The 21872-nt window shown below is 41.1% G+C and overlaps 1 protein-coding gene across 13 annotated transcripts; it reads right to left on the bottom strand.

The window, feature by feature from the left end:
• Positions 1 to 724: 724 nt before the first annotated feature.
• LOC118360964 (cold shock domain-containing protein E1-like) lies at positions 725 to 20070 on the bottom strand. Of its 13 annotated transcripts, XM_052482668.1 has the most exons (23): positions 19954 to 20070; positions 15718 to 16083; positions 15465 to 15552; positions 14276 to 14520; positions 11226 to 11384; positions 10302 to 10500; positions 9775 to 9941; positions 8974 to 9060; positions 8786 to 8904; positions 8607 to 8688; positions 8383 to 8511; positions 7691 to 7816; positions 7354 to 7593; positions 6789 to 6953; positions 6318 to 6488; positions 4078 to 4185; positions 3775 to 3950; positions 3536 to 3648; positions 3300 to 3419; positions 2995 to 3173; positions 2621 to 2784; positions 2234 to 2366; positions 725 to 2120 (listed from the first exon to the last, which is right to left on the bottom strand). In XM_052482668.1, the coding sequence occupies exons 4-23, from the start codon at positions 14399 to 14401 to the stop codon at positions 2073 to 2075; spliced, it is 2811 nt and encodes a 936-aa protein (XP_052338628.1). In that variant the 5' UTR covers positions 14402 to 14520; positions 15465 to 15552; positions 15718 to 16083; positions 19954 to 20070; the 3' UTR covers positions 725 to 2072. The 13 variants fall into 13 exon arrangements, with proteins under 13 accessions (XP_052338628.1, XP_035596475.1, XP_052338630.1 ...); XM_035740582.1 differs by having other exon boundaries at positions 6813 to 6953; positions 15465 to 16083; XM_052482670.1 differs by having other exon boundaries at positions 7378 to 7593; positions 15465 to 16083.
• Positions 20071 to 21872: the final 1802 nt, after the last annotated feature.

The following is a 21872-nucleotide window of genomic DNA, read 5'->3' as shown; positions in this document are numbered from 1 at the left end:
AAGGACTTGATTCCTCAAGAGATTGAATAGTTCTAAGGGAGAAAGTTAATGTTCCAAGCCACATCTACTGCACGGTGGACAAGGCCAAATGAGGCCTTGAAATCAGTCAAGAGCTCTTAGTCAGCATGATAAATAGAAAGTTTGCTCCCAGAGAGAACTCCGATCTTCCTCATGCGCTAGTTCCTCCAAACCAGATCAAGGACTTGCGGCCCTCGTGGCCAAGTCCGCTTAAGAGACTGGTGTACACATTGGTCTGAAGCCCCAAGTCCAAATTCAGAAACATCCAAGGGTTGTGCATCGTGCCGAGATAACGATACATCTGGGCAGCACAATGGTTTGAATGAGGTAGCGCAAGAACTGAAAGTTAACGGTTTAAAAACAAGCAAACCAGTAACTTAATATGCGTGATAATTCAAACCGTGCAGGGATTTGTTCCCAGTTTTACATTTCTATATTGAAAGGTTGTGTGGCAACAATAAAATGCATTTCTTTAAGCAAACTTCTATTGTCCTACCAAAAGTTGCTGAATAGGTTTTCCCCCATCTTGTTTGCTCCACTGTTCAGGTACATTTTTGTTTGAAAGTAAGGACAGCATTTCTTTTTCACTGCACCGTTTCAAGACAGGTCTCTTGCTGCCATCTTGATTAAAATAGTTTCTTTAAACTGCATGGAATTTAAAGGAACAAATAACTGCCTGGATGTTCTTTCAAATAAAGTAACAAAATGATTTTCATAAAACTTTAATTCAATTGCTTCATTCAAGACCATTAACAAAAGTACATAGGAGCGCCTGTGCAGTTCAGGATCAACCCAGTGATCTCCAGAGTTTAAATAGTCTCTAACTGCCGTAAGTGCGTACAGGCGCAACAGATCACCTTCCAACACCGCCAGAGCACAATAGATATCCTGATCCTTAAGACACAACTTAATTTTAATGCTTTGTTAACCCGCTCTTTTTTTACTGAAGTTAAAATGTAGTTTTGTTATATTGTGATGTTTAATCTTTTACTAAGAAAAAAAATGCACACATTACATACAGTATATTTCAACCAACAGGTATTTGGGATGCAGATCAGTATTATTTCTACTGGGAATAAAAAGCCATCCTTTCTTCATATTTTGGCAGTTGGGCTGGGGACAGAGGATGTCATTTTTTTGTTTTTGTAGTTTAGGCACCGTATTCTTACATCAATGAAACAAAAAAAGCAAAGGAGGTGCAAAAAAATAAAGTACATAGTATAAAACTGCTCGATATAAGATGCCATTAGGAATTCTGCACCTGGGGAAATTGCTTACAAAGCGTGTTAATAGCGAAAAAGGTATTTAAAGGCTCCAGATTTGTGAAAGTAAATCCAAATCATAGCCACTTAAACATTCACAGACAACACCATGCTTTCACTCCAGCTCTTGGATAAAGAGTTTAAAAAACTGCTCAAAAAAACCGAGCAGAGAAGTAGCCTCTGTTTTAGTCCACACATGAGAAACATCACCCTCCTTATGGAGGGAACTTTGCTTTATGCATTTTCTAGGAAAGCATGGTGAAAACCATTGGCAAATGATAATCATTTAGTTGCCTTAAATGAGGGAGAACAATGGAGGAAAAGAAGCAGATGAGCTCGTATACATGCCCACACACAACAAGTTGCAGGTGCAGAATTCCAGACAATTAGGCAGATGGGACAAGACACTGCCACGCAACAGTCACTGATTCTAAACGCACAGAAACCCTCAAAACAAATTCCTCTGTAACTTCTATCATTTCTAAAAACACCTTATGCACAACAGTCACACGCGCACACTCGGAAGAGAGATCCCGCCTTGTATACTGCAGTACGAAACTGTATCAAGTACATCATACATAGGCAGCAGAGAACAAATGGAATGAGGGTTCCCTTGCAGGTGATGGAACATGGAGGGGTTACACATGCTTATTTCTCTGTGTGTATCAAGAGTGTGTGTAGGAGCATGTGTCCACAAGACAGCAAAAATCCCTTTCCATTGTTGTCGTCCATTCTCACATTGCATTTCTAAATCAGGGCCCACCTAGTCAGATGGGAAGGGTTATGTACTGCTCAGTCAATGACACCCGGTTGACGGGTCTTCCTCTCCACATTGAAGCCCTGGGTACAAAATAAAGTAGACCAGTAATAATAAAAACACACTTTATAGATAAAAACAAAGTGTACACACATCAGAACTTATTATACAGCATTAAGTGTTCAAATGTGCGTACCTTTGAATTGTCAGGGCCGCGGGGCTGTCTCACAATAACTAGGCGGGGGGCACTAGCGTCATCCAGTGTGATGCTCTTGAGCCGGTTGACCAAGCGATCAGGACGGGGGGTTGCCACCGGTTTAGGCCCTTCACTGTGGGGGTAGAGAAACAAGAGGGCTTTTTTTAACCAACAATATACTGTCTAGGTTTAGGATAACTGGGTCATAAATGAGACACGATTAGTAAATGCAGGGGCTAGAAATCCAATTTCCCTTATTCAGTTCCATTGACTTTGGTTGGCATCAAGAAAATGGGCATCATTATTGGCTAAGTTGAGGTAATACTTCAGTTTCTGAACATTTTACCCTACTTCATGGTAATAGTAACCCCCCCCTGCAGTATTTACCTAACTCTGCGCACATTGCAGGCACTACATTTCCCTGTGCGTTGGTTGAGGATGACTGAGAACTCCACCTCATCCCCGGTCTGGAGCTCCAAGCCATCATGCACCTCTTTGACATGGAAAAATAGCTTCTTACTCTCGCCAACTTCATACGTGATAAAACCAAACTGGGGAGACAAGACATTACAGAATGAATAGGCATAGCACTCATAGGTAGCCACAGTGAGAAAGTCCCAAAACAAATTAAACATTCTAATTACTTAATGTTTGGGTTACTTACCATACATACTTAAATAAACTGCAGAATCTTTCAGTTCAATTTAAAGGCAATTTAATCATGTCCACCGGCAAAAATGTTGACAAGCATGATCAGATACCTGGTCCTTGACGCACTCCACCAGGGCTTTACGTTGGGGGACAACGTTGCAGGCCATCTTCTGTCCTGTCTGAGCCACTGTGCACAGCTGGAACTTCACCATCTCGCCTTTCTGCAGACAGTCTGCCTTGTTCGCCATGCCCACGATGCCAAAGGAGTAATTCTGGCACTTAGTGCCATCTGAATGGGTACAGGTGGGGAGAATAGGAACAATCAATTTAGCCATTTGGTTATTATAGAGTAAGTGCATTAGTAAAAACATTAAATTGACTTGGACATAAACCTCCACTGCCAGTGGTGACTTACCTTCCTCCAAGAGCTCAATGAGCCCCTGGTACTCTGTCTGGGACGGGTCCACACTGCGCAGAGGGCGCACCACCTTCCCCAACATCACTGTCTCACCAACATCCTGCCCCACACCATTTACTGAAATAACAGAACACCATTAGCATACTCACTTTGAAGGTTGATACATAAATGCTTCACTATAGAACTGATTGTGGTGCAAACTCAAACAATAACTAAAGCATTTCACTGCCTACCTGCTACCACCTTAGTAACCTTCTCAGCGCTGACTTTGTTTCCTTTGCCCTTGGACAGGGTATATTCCACAGTGTCGCCCAGCTCCAGGTTCTCCAAGTCTCCACACAGCTCACTGGAACAAACAGGCAGCAGGAACAACCAGGCAGCATGAAAAACATGGGGCAGATCTTTTTTGGACAGATCTAATGTCACACCAACCAACATTTTATACTAGCTTGCATGCGTTAAATAGTTGTACCTGTAATGAAAGAAAATCTCTTGATCGTGATTGGCTGTCTCTATGAAGCCAAAGTTGTCTTTCAGGGTGGCAATGTATCCCAGCAGCCTCTTGGTGTTGACTGTGCGGTTGAGGATCTTGATGGTGACAGCGCTCTGTTGGCCAGTCCTCTTTACCTCATTGATGGAGAACTCCACCTAGAGGACAAGGTTGAATTTACAGCACATGAAAACAGAGCCAACTCATTCTCTCTTTGGGGTTTGGTAAATTGCCATTTCAACAAAGCAAGTTTGAGCCAGTGTGAACTTGTTTGGTTTTCAGTACCTTGTCTCCTGCCTGTGGCTGGGTAGCTCCCTCCAGATCTTTGACGTGGTACGACACAGTCAGTTTCACTCCACAGTCCTCATAAGAAATCACTCCCTCTTCTGCTTCCTACATGAGGACAGACATCAGAAAATGGATTAGACTGGCAGTTCCAGTCAAAGGCTGGCTACTGCACTCCTCTCCAGAAATCAGGCATTCAACTGTTACAAGTGGATAACACCACAGCTGAGCATTAGGACACGTTCAAATACTTCAGAAAAATGCATTCAGCCTGACAAAAATAAAATTATATGACGAGGCTGGATAGTTGAAAGTGAAAGAGTAGGATAATGTTTTAATTCATCCAAGCCGGTGCACATCAGTAATAACTTCAGAAGGAGGAAGGGCAGAATTATTAATTTGAAAAGTTTAGGAGTATATCAGATGAACAGCAGTAGCAACTTCTTGTTAATGCTAAAAGTATAGATGACTGGCACCATGATGTGCTTTGGAATGTGTGATGCACCTCGTTAGTATTCAGTTAGCATTGACTAGTGTTTGAAATCAACACCTTTGTACAAACAGTGTGTGTGTGTGTATATATATATATATTTTTAAAGCCAGTGACAAGCACCCATTCTCACCTCCCTGCTGCGGTGACCACCACAGAACAAATCCGATTGTATTTGTCACATGCATCAAATACAAACAGTGAAATGCTTACTTACGAGCCCTTAACCCAAAAAATGCAGTTAAGGAAAAAGTGTTTATAGCGCTGTCCACATTGCTGTAACAATCACAGCCAATTCTGACTGAAGTCATGTTAGTGAAATCCGTTTGTGACGGCAATTTTTTCCAAATTTGAATGGTTTATTTATTATTTACGCTAATTATTTAAGGGTGGCTTTGTTATTTTAAATCGAAGCTTGAAAGCGCTTACTAATGACATTAGTTATTAGTCACAATACAGAGATCACGCGGCTTATTAATATTTTTCAGACAATTTGGAACAGTTACACTAAATAAAACCAAGGAGGCTGTACTAACAAAATCCAAGATGTAAAGCCATTATTACAGCATAGCAAAGCTTAAAAACATCTACATTTCTGAACTTGTTTATCCGACGTGTTGTGGTTACGTGAGGCTTGGTGCTCACGGAATAAATTGGCCCAAACCGGCAGCAAGCAGGATCTTCAACCGATCGGCATTGCAACCCCTCAGTATTACAATTGTCATTGGTGGGTTTGAGGTGTCACTGTAGAATTGGTGGTGTTATGGCCAAAAGTAGTAGTATCACATTTGTATAAGTAATAAATCACAATTTTTGATAATGATCCTAAGATATGAATTAAGTTTTTTTTAGCTACTGCTCAACTAAAGAAATCTCGGTCGACCAAAAGCCTATAGACCAAATAGTCAAGTTAATGGAGTCAGCCTTAGTTAAATGCCATATCTCCTTAGGAACTAGTAAAGTAAATTACAAGACTGCAAAAGTGAGAATAACATTGTTTTTACAGAGGAATTGATTAGGACTGAAACCACAGTCAAACATGGGGTGAGGAGCACATTCAGCGGGCATAGACACACCACTGACCTTTTTCTACTACTTCACCCTTGAGAAATATGCACAATTAGTCTACCCATTTGAGCATACATGGCAACTACAATATGTATGTCTGCAGCAATGTGAAGAGCAAGGTTAGGAAATGAGACTGATTTAAGCAATTGGGCAAAAACCTATACATGATGAATATTATTAAGGTAACTAGGGGAATTTGTCAGTTGCCACGTAAAATGTCTGGCAAATCAATGTCATATCTAGCTAACATGAAACAAAATTAGTGGTTAGTACGTTGCCTCAGTGTCAATCCAGTAGGAAAACATTCTGATAGATGTATCTATCTAGCGATGTTCAACTTGATGGCATCATGCAAAGACAAAACTCCTACCTTGTCTTTTTTCTAATGGAGAGAAGGAGCATGAGGGGGAAAGGGTGAAAGGAGAAAGCAAAGCAGAGAATTAGAACTAAGGAGTCAAATCAAACGGGCTGAAAAATGTCTGATCGTAGGGGAAAATGTGTGCGTGCGGGTCTCGGAGCAGTTATACATTTAGATACTGAGGGGGGGGGGGGAATGAGGAAAGAAAAGGCAAAGAAAGATCAGGCAGGGAAGGAAGGACAAACATGTACCGTCAAAATAAAAAATGCAAATGTTCACAATGTCGCTGTGGGTTCCCAAGTGCTGCCCTGGGTGCTTTCGTACCTTCTCTTTGGCCTTGCTGGGGCTGGCGCTCTTGTTGTTGGTGATAGCTGCTGTGGCCTCCTTCTCCACCACACCCACAAAGCGCTGCTCAGACTGGGTGTGGAAGGAGACTGTGCCCTTGGGCAGCTTCTTGATGCGCACCGCGTGGTTCCTCTGGGCAGACAGCATGTCCTGCACAGGAGAGGGAGAAAAAAAACCTGTTTCAATGTGTGTTCAATAATGCTCTCATTGAGATTGGCTACCTCACAATACAAACCAGACAGAGACCAAAATACATTTGGAAAACAATGTGCCTAGGAAAAGTGAATGGGTTCAAAAGTGAGATTTTCTAATATTTATAAGAATTTACTGGATGTTCATTTCAAAATCAAGAGTTTCCCACTAAACTAACAGCCTTGGAAGATTGACAGAAAAAGAAGGTGAGATAAAATAGGAATTTTAAAGACAGCAATTGTATATTGAAAAACGGACCATGGGCGTTCTCTCTGGACTCACGGGCACAACTGTGAACTCTACTTCATCAGAGATGTGCAGCTGGCCCTCCTCCAGCACCTCGCTAAAGTGAAAGAACATCCTGGCGTCCCGGTCCACACACTTGATAAAGCCAAAGCCGTCACGCATTGCAGCGATCACACCCTATAGGACAGAGAGCCGTTAACACACAGCAGAGATGCCATCGACTCTGCATGTAGACCGAAGAATCTGCTGGGACTGAATGGGATGCGTGAGTTTACCGATTCTTGTGTTTTCATCACTAATTATATGGACGTATCAGGATTGGGCGAAAGCAGCCCTTAAACTGCTTCACTGAGTGCTTTGATTTTACTTTCGAGTTAACCGAGATTAAAGAAACAGTGCACTGCAGATAAAATGCCAATCCTTCCCTTTCATTCGGGACTGTAGGTTTACGCTCTTCCATGTAATAAATAACAACAGTTTGGAATATGAAATCAATTTTAGGAATGCAAATTTCAGGTTGCCATATTCATTGATTAAACTCCACAAAAAGCTTCCTCAAATGAACTCGTGAGCGTACCATAGATCTCCTCATGGTCCTTACCATCTCACGGGACTCCTTAGTGAAGTGGAAGGTGTCAGGCAGGATGTCGATGTTGGTGGCCCGCTCCAGCTTGTCCCTGCGGTCTGTTGAGATGTTGAACTGCACATGGTCGCCCTCCAGCAGGGTCACCTTGGACTTGGTATCCTTCTCGCCGAAAAGGAGCTCCTTGTCCGTGAAGCTGATCCTAGCACAGATGCGGCCTGGGAGCGGATCATTCTAAAAGATTGGGAGGAACAATACAAATAATCCAGGATTCAGTAAAAACCAAGCTCAGGTTAATTCTGAGTATGCAGGCATCTCGTAAGTTGCGGACCTGGTTCTTGGTTGGAACTTTAGGGATGACTTTGACGACAGTGCCTTCAAACTGCTCAATGCTGATGTCCTCAAATATGACTGTTCCCTGGGCGAGCAGCCTCACGTCGGTGGCCACCTCTTTCCCCTAGAGAGAAAAACAAAATGCTTTATAGCGGATTTACGCTTGATTCGGCAATGTGGTCTAAAGGCTCTATACAGAGGGTCTAATGCAATTGCAGAGGCCAAATCGAGCTCCATGCGGCGATGCCATGCACCTCCCAAATGTTGTAACAATGCACAGGGCTCCATATAGCTCCGCAATGAGATGATTGGTTGACGCTAAGTGGAAGAGCATGTGTAAACACAGCTTAGCTCCACAAAACACAAGTAGTATGAATGCCCTGACATCTGCAGACACCGTAACGCCATGAATGCTTTAGTTATTTCAATGTTGCTCTTTTCCTTTCCATTAAGACATTCTATTCCATATTTACAGGCTCATGGCATCAATATGTATTCAGAATGTATACATGAGCAGGAGTAATTTCTGTTGAACAGACTGTCATTAAACAGCCATTGCTTGATTTGACAAGTCCCTAACATAAGAATAACTTGATTCCAATACTGGCCTAATATTCTATACTTTCGCAAGCCATTAGAACGAGTCACTAGAGTTGGCTAGCCAGAACGGTTCCATGTGATGCCACCTACGTTTCTCTCTTTGATGGTGAACTCCACGTCGTCGCCGGCCTGTAGGGCCTCCAGGTCACCCTTGAACTCGCTGTAGTGGAAGAAGATCTCCTTCACCACGTCAGCCCTCTCAATGAACCCAAAGGCCTCCTACCAGACAAAAGGGTTATAGATTAGATTATAATCAGGCACATGCAGTAGCCAATGTCCAGCCAGGGATCCACAAGGCTCTACTGTGGCTTTACCTTGGTGGCACAGACAACCCCCTGGCACCTCATCTGTTTCTTCTTGACCAGGACGATGTTGTGAGCACTGACTGCACCAGTGCTGAAACACAGAATATACCATGAGGAAAAGGCTACGGTAGTATGCAATCAAAACATTTTAAATTGTGAAACAATAAGACACTTGAAAAACAACTCACTGCTTGTTGGTTTCCATGTAGAAGCTGACTTTGTCTCCCGTGTCCAGGTGCATGTTGCCCTCTATGTCATCCGGGGTGTAGGTCAGGTAAAACACCTCCTGCGTGGGAAGGAATCCATACTTTACATTACATTGACTACCAGCCTTGTCATGAAAAGTATCTTTCTACAGGCCAATTGACAGTCTTACCCCGTTTCTCTCGTAACACACACTGCCAGTGGGCACCTGCCCCGGTGCAGATTTGCCATCCAGGTGAGTGGGAATCGCTGAGACAACCTAAAAGACAGCAAGAACCACATGGGGAGATGGTTAAGAATGGCATTTGGGTGATTCAACACGATTGCCTTACTATAAATCAGTGCACCCAAATAAGGAAATTACAATCAATCATTCTGCGGAAACAAACTGGTTGATTTTCAAAAGTATATCAATGTAGACACTACTGCATGAGATGTGAAATGCTTGAAATGCCAAATTTCTTCATTTGAATGAGTAAAGGCCATTTGAAGAAAAAGCTAATAAAGCAATGGCTATCAAAATATTACAGCCAATCAAACCTATTCAATTTACTGAATTAATTTGTCATTCCTTTGAAAATAAGCCTTCAACTTAATTTAGGCAGAACTTTAGAGATTTAGGCTGTTTTGTTTAAGCGTCAAATCCCACCTTCACCCGTGAACACCATCACCACACAACATGTATGTCGAGGACAGTCAAGCCCATTGTAAATCACCATGGAAACAGACGATATTCCTAGCATTTCAGATAAACAGACCACGGCCAACATAAATAACAACAATAAAATTGTGGATTTAAAATCAGAGGGGTGGGGTTCGTATTAAGAATTCCACATCTATGAAACTATTAATAAACAAAAATTATTTTAAAGATTCACAATGAGCTTGAACATACACCCAACTGACGAACAAACACCGACATTGAGGTGACAGGGACAAAAACAGAACCAAAAGTAAAATGGTGTTCCTTAACTGGATGAATATAACCATGCAGCACAGTAAAGGGAGAGGCGTGCGAGTCTGGCCCCACCTGGCCCGAGATGCGCTCCTCAGGAAGCACCTCTGGTTTGATCTTAAGCAGCTTCACTGCTATGGGCTTGCCAGTGCGCCTGTCTGAGGACACTTCAAACTCCACATCATCTGGAGAGGCAGAGGGGAAGAGAGAAGGAAGAAAACAGGTTGTGAGAAAATGCGTTTGACACCAAATGCTGACCGGACATTCATGGAGGTCAATCGATTTCAAAGCTGCCCACAGTAGCTTGTGAAAAGACCAGGGCAGAAAGGATTTTTTTTAAAGGAATTCTCATTTTTGGCCAGATAAACATTGTGGAGTTTCCACCAACAGATTAATCCTCGTCTCAAGGAGAATCTCATTTGAAAATGCTTAGTCCAGGATTAATCTGTGTCTGGGGAAACCACCCCTAAAAGCATGTGTTGTTCAGTACAAGGCTGGTGTATGAGACTAGACTACTAAATGACTAGAAGCAGCACTGGACTCACCTCCTATCTTGAGCTCCTGCAGGTTGCCGTTGTACTGGGAGCAGTGAAAGAAGAGGCGCGCCTGCCGCTCCGAGCACTGGATGAACCCGTAAGAGGTGAGCAGCTTCTCCACCACTCCAGTCTCCCTGATGCCCGCCGCCGTGCCGTTGGCAAACGCTGTGTGCCCGTTGTTGTGGAGCATGCCAGGGTCAAAACTCATCTGAGCAGAACAAGAACAGACATTTTAGAAAAAGAAAAAAAGGCTGACAAAATACAGCTCTGAACATTGAATGTGAGCAGATGTGAGTTTATGAGTGGGATTGTGTAAATGTATATGATAGAACAATTATCTTTCACAAATGAAACTCCCACATATGTCATTAAGATCTCATTTACACACAATCCATTAAATTGTGTTTCCTGACTAATGGTTGAACCAAAGTTGAGAGACTAACCAAAAGAGCTTTCTGGTGTTTGACCATTTCTCTTCTGAATGCCGGTGAGCACAGTTGGCCAACCCCAGATGGTTTTTATGTTGATTCAGACCTTTCACTACCAATAAAGGCCACACTGTATAGTTATTTCTAGTTGGCTCAAGAGAATCCTCCACTTCTATTCACACAGTCACTATTGCAACTAAAATAAACAAGCACCCCTGGATTGACAAAGTTGGGAACACCATACATGCAAAAACAATTGTTATAGGACTTAATCTTTATCCAAACCTACTACAAAACCATTGCATTGCCCATTGACTAGCAAAACGCAACATGAACTGGGTGCTACAATAGGACTTCACACAGAGCCAAATGTTCATTAATTGATCTCCCTCAAAGTAATCAAGAGCCACTGCAAAACAAACCATGCGGTTAGCTAACATCCCCCTGGCAGTCATTACCACTGTGGGTGCAACTGATGCGATTCCCACACAACATGCCCACTTACTGATCTCTGATACAGGGGGGTCCGCTTGTGTTTTTTGTGGGAGACAGAGAAGGAGCGGGGGATAGCCACCGCAGAGGTGGAAGGAGCAGTATTACGTGCCAAAGGGGGTTCGGAGTGCACCCTCTCCATATCCAACAGTGGGGTCGGGACTGGAAAACACTGTTGGGGGTCAAAGGGTGATTTGGAGATCCAAATACTTGGCGCTGTGGTTTTGCTCATGAGTTCTCATTCCATTACACTGTAGCTTTCTAGGTCTTTGAAGTTATTTTCTTAGACCAATTGTAAAAGTGAGAGGCAAGTAATAATAAAAATAAAAACAGATCGATACTGACCATGGGAATCCTGATTCCATAAGAGAAACTCATAAATTAAGTTATTAGCAGAGACCTAGCATCTAGTGTTATGGATGGAAATGTATGTGCTGTTTGGCTCTACAACACTAAAATGGGGGGGTTAATGTCCAGGCGAGGTAGTCTTTGAAACGCCTACAATAATCAGCCTGATCAGTAAAACTAAACATTTGCCATCAACAGCTGACAGAATGGAACAAAGCGTTGAGACTTAAATGTAAATGTGAGAAAGGTGGTCATGTAACATTTTAAGTTATCGTTATTGCCTGAATTACTGCTAAAATAAGAGTTGACAGAATCAGAAAGTGCTGATGTGAAAGACAGTTTAGACAGAAGCACGTCTACACAGTAAGATGATAGTGGGTACATGAAGGGTCCCAGAGCAGCCTCATCTGTTAGGTCCCTTACTAGCATAGCATCAATGTTGAAAATTGAAATTCCCAGTAGTTAGTGGATTGAGTGGTCTGTCCTTAAAGGGATGAATAATCCCATTTGCTGGTTCGATAATTAAGATTCCAGACTAAGCGATATTGAAAAGCACCATCCATCGGGGAAACAGTTTAAAATCAACTCGTCTTACAAACTAGCCTACCTTAGCTTATTTCAGTAGAGTTATTAATTGGGAAAAAATGTCAAACTGACATTGTATAAATCGTTTTGTCAAGTTCCTACTGGGAACATTATTTTGAGCATTAACGTCACCTGAGGGGTGTACTACAAAGCAGGATCAATGAGTTCACCAGCTAACTTGACAAAGCAGTGAAATCTGAAATGGGCATGATATAATTGACCCAACCAAAAACACGTTTTGCTTTCGTAATAAACCAGAAAATCAATAGTATTTTCTTCACCTCTGCATCAGAATCCTGCTTTGTAGGCCACGGGAAAAAAAATATTTTAAAGTCACCCTTTATTCTCACTTCATTTTACATTACACTCTAGGGGTCAACCGATTAATTAGGGCCGATTTCAAGCAGATTTTTTTTGTTCACACCTTTATTTAACTAGGCAAGTCAGATAAGAACACATTCTTATTTTCAATGACGGCCTAAGGAGGCAGAACGACAGATTTTTACCTTGTCGGCTCAGGGAATCCAATCTAGCAAACTTACAGCAAACTAGTCCAACACTAACCACCCGATTACATTGCACTCCACAAGGAGCCTGCCTGTTACGCGAATGCAGTAGGAGCCAAGGTAAGTTGCTAGCTAGCATTAAACTTATCTTATAAAAAAAAAAAATCAATCGATAGACTGTCGTTGCTCCAATGTGTACTGAACCATAAACATCAATGCACAAGTATATATTTTTAAACCTCCATATTTAGCTAAAAGAAATCCAGGTTAGCAGGGAATATTAACCAGGTGAAATTCTGTCACCTCTTGCGTTTATTGCACGCAGAGTCAGGGTAAGTCTATGATTTGATAGAGCAGTCTGACTTTAGGAGTGGTCGGCAGCAGCAGGCTCTTAATAGTCAAAGGTATATGGTTTAGAGAGAAATAGTCGACGTGTTAAAATTCATGTAATAACTTGCGGCTGATCTTGAAAGGGGTTCCTTCGTTATTTTACCGTTCATGTCTTCCATAGAGGTCTTGATCTACTTCAAATAAAGTCTGTTTCGTGCAGGCTTAAATCGCCTCCGTGTTTTGATACCAGTGTAAATCTCACTCGGATAAGGTAACATTAGTCAACATTTTCATAAATCCACTATACAAAAAATATGATCTTCACTTATATTTAGACAATATTGAGCAGAGTTACCTTGTCCTATGGCTATCTACACAATTATGAAATTGGTAAGGTGGTGTAAGCCTACATGAAACACAGACCTTATTTCAAGTGAATCAAAAATATCCTATGGAATAAATTAATGAAGGAACCGCTTTTCAGATTTTGCTGGAAGGTGTCATGGGAATTATGACTCGCACTTCGGTAGTCAATTCTTACCATGCCCATTATAAAAATAGGATTTCCTTTTTGTTTTCAACATTCATCACAGGTAACTTAAACTATTTTTATTCAAACAGTTGAGAGTATGTCTCCTAAGCAGACTCTTCAGTATCATTGTCACTTCAGAGCTGTGTGTGTTCTAAAACTTAACTGGGAACATTGAAGACCCATGAAAGCGGGTGGTTCATTTTAACATATGTTCTCATGTTATTTGAGACTAAATATATTTTATTTATGTATTACATTAAGTTAAAATAAGTGTTCATTGAGTATTGTTGCAATTGTCATTATTACAAAAATGTGTGTTTTTTTCCCTCCAATAATCGGTATCGGCGTTGAGAAATCATAATCGGCCGACCTCTATTACATGCCCATTGTTTTCCTTTGCCTGTACTAGATCACTAAGACAAAAACAAACTTCAGTTTGTTTATATTGCCTACATTAGACAGAAATTGCAGCACTAATCATATCCCACACCACTAATTTCAGGTGACATGGGGCATGGCACAAAGCATTTACAGCCTTAAATTGTGGTGGGTAAAAGCAAATTTGAAACATTACCAAATCCCAAGTAACCTTTAGACCACCCTGTAACTGCTTGACTGCAGCTGAGCAGAGGCTAGTCTCGGAGCCCCGAGGAATGGAAAGGTAAGGCCAGTCAGAGCAGAGAGAGGTAGGGCAAGGTGGGTGAATGGGTGTTCGATGGGAGGGGGGAGACGGAGGGAGGTGGTGGGGAAGATGGAACTTACGGATCGGCCGTATGGTGACAGGCTGAGTCCGACGGGGGAGGTGCTGCTCAGGTCAGCGCTAATAAACGCGGCAGGTGGCGACGTGGGCAAGGTAAACTCAACAAAGCCTTTCCAGGGGCTGCCCATATTTTTCCATAAACTCAAGCCAAACTCCACCCCTTTGTTGTACTTGATAACTGGTTTGCTTGACTGCCTCGATTTTTTTTTTTTTTTGCTCAACCACCCAATGATACACCTCTGGATGTCTGCAAGGGTGAAAATGGGAAAGGGACAAAAATAAATAAAGGGGAGGCAAAAAGGTCAGCCAGTGAACAGTGTCACAATTAAGGGAAAGGTCTGTGGGTGTGAGGAGACAAGGGAAAAGAAGGCTAGATATGACCAGGTAGAGGGGCAGGATAGAGAGGCAGAGGAAAGATTGCTAAACTTCAATAACGAATTAGGCTATGGCAGGGAAGACTGACTCACTAAAAACCTTTAACTGTGCTAAAGCTCTCTACTAGAGTTATGGCAATTAATTTCTTTTGTTCCTAATTTATCTAAAACAAGTTGAAGAATGATTCAGCCCTATCAAGTAGACGCAGAGGTGAGTCATAATTTGAGGTACAGGATGGTTAGTCCAACTGCATCTGAAATTCAAGTCACTCAAGTAAATTAGGGGAGCCGTTGTGCATGTTGTCACCAAAAAAAGCAAGTTTATTTATGATATTAAAAAACGACCATCTGGGTAAGGGGCAATATTCCCCGCCTTAGTTCAAATGGTAGCGGATGTGCACACGTACAATGGCAGAATTGTTGGGACATTTAGTGGGTTATTTGTGTTCATTATCATAACAAATATATCTCCACATTCCTGCCCTATGACAGCACTCCAGGGGACAGACTGGAACTTGGGAAGGTGTGTTTCCTTTCTTAATTAGTTCAACGTCAAATTTAACATTAACATCAATTTGTAGATAAAATGCCATGTAATAAACCATTACAGTAGTTTGCAAATGCATTTATTAATGGTGTCCTATCAAATCAGTCCTTGATATGTGTAGATAAGTGAAAGCAAAGTAAATACATTTGACATGCTGGGCTTATATAAAGGATGCCTTTCTAGACACAAACAAGAAACGTAAGAAACAAAGTTATTCAAAACCACAACACATTTATGAAATAAGTAAAACAAAGAAAAAAATGGACCTACCTTGATTTGGAGTCTTGAAACTTCTGGTCGTCTTGAACGCCTTTGCAGATCTCACACACTTATTTGTTACAGGTTTCTGGCACAAGTTCTAGATACGAGTAGCATGAAGCAAAAGGGAGAAAAAATATTTTAAAAGGCAAAGGCAGGTGCAATAGTGCTTGAAAACAAAATAAACAGAGCAAGAAAAGATAGACGTAGGTGATCGGATGGTTAAAGGAACTGGGGGGGGAAGAAATAGAAGCCCTCTAGGCACCCCAGGGTAGAGTCGGTGGTGAGGATGAGGGCGGCTGGGAGTAGCGTTGGGACGTGTGCTTTGTCAAAGCTGTTGAGTAGGCACAAACTTCTGGTCTCAGATCAGTTATCTTCACGGTTTTGCAATGTTGGCAAAGGATTGCTTCTCTTGAGTGTGTTTCGATAGGGCAGGTGTGTATCTTGTGTCTTTGGTGTTTTCTTAGTTTAGTTGCTTCTAGATTTTCCTTTGAAGTGGTCCTTTCCTTGAGTTGTTGCGACTGTACGTTTCGGGATGTTTCTCTTGAATTTGTTTCTTCGTTGTGATCTGAACTTGAAGAAGCAGTTGCGTATGGTACAAAAAAAAAATTCAGTTCCTTTTCACTTCATACTGTTGAGAAAAAGAGATCCACTATTAGTTTAAACTGTTGAGTGTAGGGGGCAGTATTTTGATTTTTGGATGAAAAACGTACCCAAATTTAACTGCCTATTTCTTAGGCCCAGAATCTAGAATATGCTTATAATTGTCAGATTAGGATAAAAAAAACACTAAAGTTTCCAAAACAGTCAAAATATTATCTGAGTATAACAGAACTGATATTACAGGCACCTGAGGAAAATTCCAACAGGAAGTGCCCCCATTTAAAGGGATATCAACCAGATTCCTTTTCCTACGGCTTCCCCATGTTGTGAACAGTCTTCAGACAGTTTCGGGCTTTTATTTTGAAAAAACGAGCGAGAAAGATCACATCGTGTCAGTGTATAGCTAGGTGTCCCCAGAATGTTGCTTGCGCAACAGTTTGGAGCAGCCATTGTGTGTCTCTCTCCTATTGACGAAGCTAAAGTCCCAGTTGATATATTATCGTTTATATATCGAAAAAAAAACAACAACCTGAGGTTTGATTATAAAAAACATTTGACATGTTTCTGTGGACATTACGGATACTATTTGGAATTTTTCTGCGATGTCGTGACCGCTCACGCCTGTGCATTTCTGAACACAACGCACCAAACAAATGGAGGTATTTTGGATATAAAAATAATCTCTATGCAACAAACAGAACATTTATTGTGTAGCTGGGAGTCTCGTGAGTGCAAACATCCGAAGATCAAAGGTAAGCAATTTAATTTATTGCTTTTCTGACTTTCGTGACCAATCTACTTGGCTGCTAGCTGTTTGTAATATTTTGTCTACTGAGAGAGATGTTCTTACAAATGCTAGGATAGCATTTTCGCCGAAAAGCTTTATTGAAATCTGACACACCAGGTGGATTAACAACAATCTAAACTGTGTTTTGCTATATTGCACTTGTGATTTCATGAAAATTAAATATTTTTAGTATTTTAATTTGGCGCGGTGCAATCCAGCTGGATTTTTTTTTTAACCTTTATTTTACTAGACAAGTCAGTTAAGAACAAATTCTTATTTTCAATGACGGCCTAGTCATTGGGTTAACTGCCTGTTCAGGGGCAGAACGACAGATTTGTACCTTGTCAGCTCGGGGATTCGAACTTGCAACCTTTCGGTTACTAGTCCAACGCTCTAACCACTAGGCTACGCTGCCACCCCAAGTATGGTGGAAGGTATAATACTGTCAACTGTGGATGGTGTTGAAACCAGTTCTGGACCAAAGCAGAGCGGTGGAATGACACATTGTCCCAGATGACCGTGTATTGCATCTGGTGCATTTCATTAACTGCTGTGACGATGTGGTGCAATCGGTCTAAAAATGCGAGAATGTGAGGTAACCACTAACCACTAGGCTACCCTGCCACCCCATGTTGACGTAAATGATCCCACTAACGGGGTGGGTGCACCAAGAAGTTAAAATGAATCAGATTTAGTCATTATCAATGTACATGACCTACTAATTTGAATAAACTAGCAAATTGCACGACTCATGGTAAATGTGCCATCAAAGACTTATGTCACCATTTATGATGGTGGTGGTACCATTAGCCCATAGGTTGACAATAATTAGGACATCATGTGTTGGAAACACTGCAACAAAGTACTAAGGGGCAAGCATTAGAGCTTTCTAAATAGTCTTTCTAGATTCAAGACCACTTTGAAAAAACATTATAGCCACCTGTAGACTAGTGCCCTGGGTCACTTTTCATGTGAATTGAACTCCAGATTCTTCGCCCCCAGTCTCCCAGGCCTAAATATAGACCTTCCTCAGCTGCCCCTGCACACACTGCCAGCTGACTAGATACTAGAAGTCCTGCGGATAAACAAGTCCCTATGCATACCATTGGCCGTACTGATATGCATGTCAGTTTCTAACCAGTAAGGTATGTGTAATTCTATGAGCAATGTGGAACATGACAAAAGGCTCAGACACTGATCCTAACATTTAACTGTATAGGACATTGCACGGTAACAAGAAGCAGGGACACATCCACAAAGTTTAACTAATGCGTCATGGCTGTGTCACAGTGAGTGCTAAATGTTGTGAAAGGGGCCAAATATAATTCCAATGAGTGGATGGGTCTTTAAAGCTCATACTTGGTATCCAGGTTAGTTACAGTTGTTTATGGACAGCAGTGCTAAATTGAACCTCTTGGAAATCAGTGTCAGAGAAATTCTACAATTTTTGACATAGTCCATCATAATGGATCCTTTTATACCACTTATCTACATAAATAACCATTATAACACCCTGCCATTCTATGATTTCAATTCGCATCTTGACAACACTGCCATTACTGACAGTTTGGTTACTTGTCATTGTGTGTTTAGGCTGTCAATGGATTGGCACAACTACCACCTAGCAAGGTTTGTTGAGACAACACCTGTACTGTCAAACTAAAGAATAGTATGCAATTGAATCACCCTTGGTAATAGGGTGACGTTGGTTGAAAGAGTGGGGAAAACATTCACTCAGAAAACAACTCTTGTTTAATAGAGCAATGAATAATATCAACATGGTTAAAACAAAACAGACACTTGGGAGCAAGTGCTTTTCAGTTGCTCATGACGCAGCCATAAATAAACATTTGCCTACCAGTGCCCACCCACTAAAATCACTGGCCACGATTGGCCTTTTAGCACATATTTCTGAAATAGGTGGTCGTACATTGTCGAGTTCAGAAGCCCATAACTTTTGTTTGTCATCTTACTTGCTAACGTTAACTATTGTTTTGATGCTTCACAAAATTCTGAATTCATGTCAGTAAAGCATACTAAAGTTGGCAACAACAAGAATACGTACACGGCCTCGTCTCAGCTAGATAACGTCAGCTGGCTAGAACTGTAGCGTTCATGCATCATGACAACCTAGCTAGGTCGTTAATTATTACTAGTCGTAACGTCACTTAACTGTCCCTGTTGGTTGAACAAGGTTTGACAACAAGCAATTCATTAATTACCAACCAGCGTACTATAAGCTATAACTATGCACAGCCATGTGATTTGCCATCAAGCAACCACGCTTTGTAATGCAGTAACGTGGCCTACTAGCCAACGCATCATTCGTTTGCATTGCTAGCTAGACGATTAAGTTTAACGGACACTAATTAGCTAGCAAACTAACTACAAAACAAATGGAGGTGTAAAAAAATTGGTTAAATCGAATGGCTAGTGAACGTTAGATATTGGTTAAACGCTAACTAGCTGACATTAGCTAGCCAACAACACATTAGCCTTACTTCCCTAACTGTTACTTACTACGAGCACTTGGCTAGGTAATCATATTAAAATGGTTTGTTCCTAATTCATGTAATTGTGAACACGAACAATGTCTATTGTGCCAATTTCAACAACCCATTTACTTCGCAAGGGTTAACATTTTAAGATGGGCAGGCGCATTAGTTGGTAGTGTGGCACCGGACAACAAAGGAACTGCGACAGATAAATTCGCTAGCTTGTGGCTACCTAGCCAACGCTTGCTAAACTCGTGCAAGTCCAGATAACAAATGGAGTCAGCTCTTGTCACTTCAGCAAATTCGTTTAACGCCAAACATAACGCGAGGATACCGATAGGCATTAAACAATTGATCATGTTTATACAGGTTATTAATTACGTCGAAACGTTTTACCAAAATAGCTCCCCAGATAGATAACGTTAGCTACACAGTACTGTAACGTGTCGGTATGATTTAGGACGAGTAAAAACACCGGACAACACTACCCCGCCTATACGCTTTGAAGGATAAAAACTTGGTTCAAAATGATTTTATATCGCTATAACTTGAATATTATCTCATATTATTGTGGTTTCAAACGTAACTTTCAATTAGTAAATTAAACAAAACTCACCCCAACAGCTTTCAGCACTGTCACCAGCGCCGCCAGAAGCAGCACGGCACATTACGTAGTAATCGGAGTGCGATCCTATCGCGAGATTTCATATGATACGGTACTGAGAGGTTATACCAGAGATCATGGATATAATGACGAGATACTTGTGTCACAAATCAAAGTTTATAGATCGGGTACACAGGTCAAATCAAATTGTATTGGTCGCATACACATGGTTAGCAGATGTTAATGCGAGTGTAGCTTCTAGTTCTGACAATGCAGTAATATCTAACAAGAAATCTAACAAATTCACAACAGCTACCTTATACACACAAATGTAAGGGATGAATAAGAATATGCACAATATCATCCATAATAATATATGGATGAGCAATGGCCGTGCAGTATATGCAAGATGCAGTAGATGGTATAGAGCAGTATATGCATATGAGATGAGTGATGTAGGATATGTAAACATTATTAAAGTGGTGTTATTTAAAGTGACTAATGGTAGGTATAGGCAAGATGCAGTAGATGGTATAGAGCAGTATATGCATATGAGATGAGTGATGTAGGATATGTAAACATTATTAAAGTGGTGTTATTTAAAGTGACTAATGGTAGGCATAGGCAAGATGCAGTAGATGGTATAGAACAGTATATACATATGAGATGAGTAATGTAGAATATATAAACATTAACAAGTGGTGTCATTTAAGGTGACTAGTGATACCTTTATTAAGTCCAATTTTAAAGTGGCCAGGGATTTGAGTCAGTATGTTGACAGCAGCCTCTCTATGTTAGTGATGGCTGTTTAATAGTCTGATCGTCTTGAGATAGAAGCTGTTTTTCAGTCTCTCGGGTCCCAGATTTGATGCACCTGTACTGACCTCGCATTCTGGATGATAGCAGGGTGAACAGGCAGTGGCTCGGGTGGCTGTTGTCCTTGATGATCTTTTTGGCCTTCCTGTGACATTGGGTGCTGTAGGTGTCCTGGAGGGCAGGTAGTTTGCCCCCGGTGATGCATTGTGCAGACCGCACTACCCTCTGGAAAGCCTTGTGGTTGCGGGCGGTGCAGTCGCCGTACCAGGCGGTGATACAGCCCTACATGATGCTCTCGATTGAGCGTTTTTGGTGACAAGCCAAATTTCTATATGTAATAACACTTGAGATTTCCTGGGCTAACAATGTAAGACATAATACATAAAATAATACATAAAAAAACAAATAACTGCATAGTTTCCTAAGGACCTGGAGCGAGGCGACCATCTCTATCGGTGCCATCTTGCAAATCATGTGGATGTTCTCACAGGTGCAGCAAAATGCTTGTTTCTGGCTCCAACAGTGCAGTAATAATACCTATCAATACAAAACAATACACACATAATCCAAAAAGAAAGAAATTAAGAAACATCTTAACGAGCAATGCCAGAGTCCGGAATACAAATATAATTGTGTGTATAGACCAGGGGTCTATAACCTTTTATAGAGAACTACTTTTGAAAAATGAATCGTTATTGTATAGAGTAGCTTTCAAATAAGCACATTCTTCTCTTCTCCTCTATCTTTGTGTACTAAATATGTGTTTTCTGTCAATATACCTGGTAAGATAATGGTTAATAAATAACTATAAAGGGGCCTCATAAAATTATATTCTGTATTTTCCTGAATTCTGTTTTCTGTTTTTTTTCCAGAGTTTTTTTACTCTCAATATTACAATTATTCATATAGAAACAACAGAAATGGAGTCCATGTCAATGCTTAAATCACTTAAGAATACCTTTTTTGAGGTATGAAAAAACAAATAAATGTCTTTTTTTGTTGTTGGTGTAATTCCCCTTTAATTGCGTATCTAGCAAGAGAGGTATGTGTCTATCTAGCCATGTTTTTGGTAGACCACTGCTGCAGCACATCATGGCAGTTTGCAAAACAATCGC

Source organism: Oncorhynchus keta, chromosome 28 (genome assembly GCF_023373465.1).
Source record: "Oncorhynchus keta strain PuntledgeMale-10-30-2019 chromosome 28, Oket_V2, whole genome shotgun sequence".
NCBI classification, from domain to species: domain Eukaryota; kingdom Metazoa; phylum Chordata; class Actinopteri; order Salmoniformes; family Salmonidae; genus Oncorhynchus; species Oncorhynchus keta.
The sequence above is the reverse complement of the archived record's forward strand: the minus strand, read 5'-3'. Positions and strand labels throughout refer to the sequence as shown.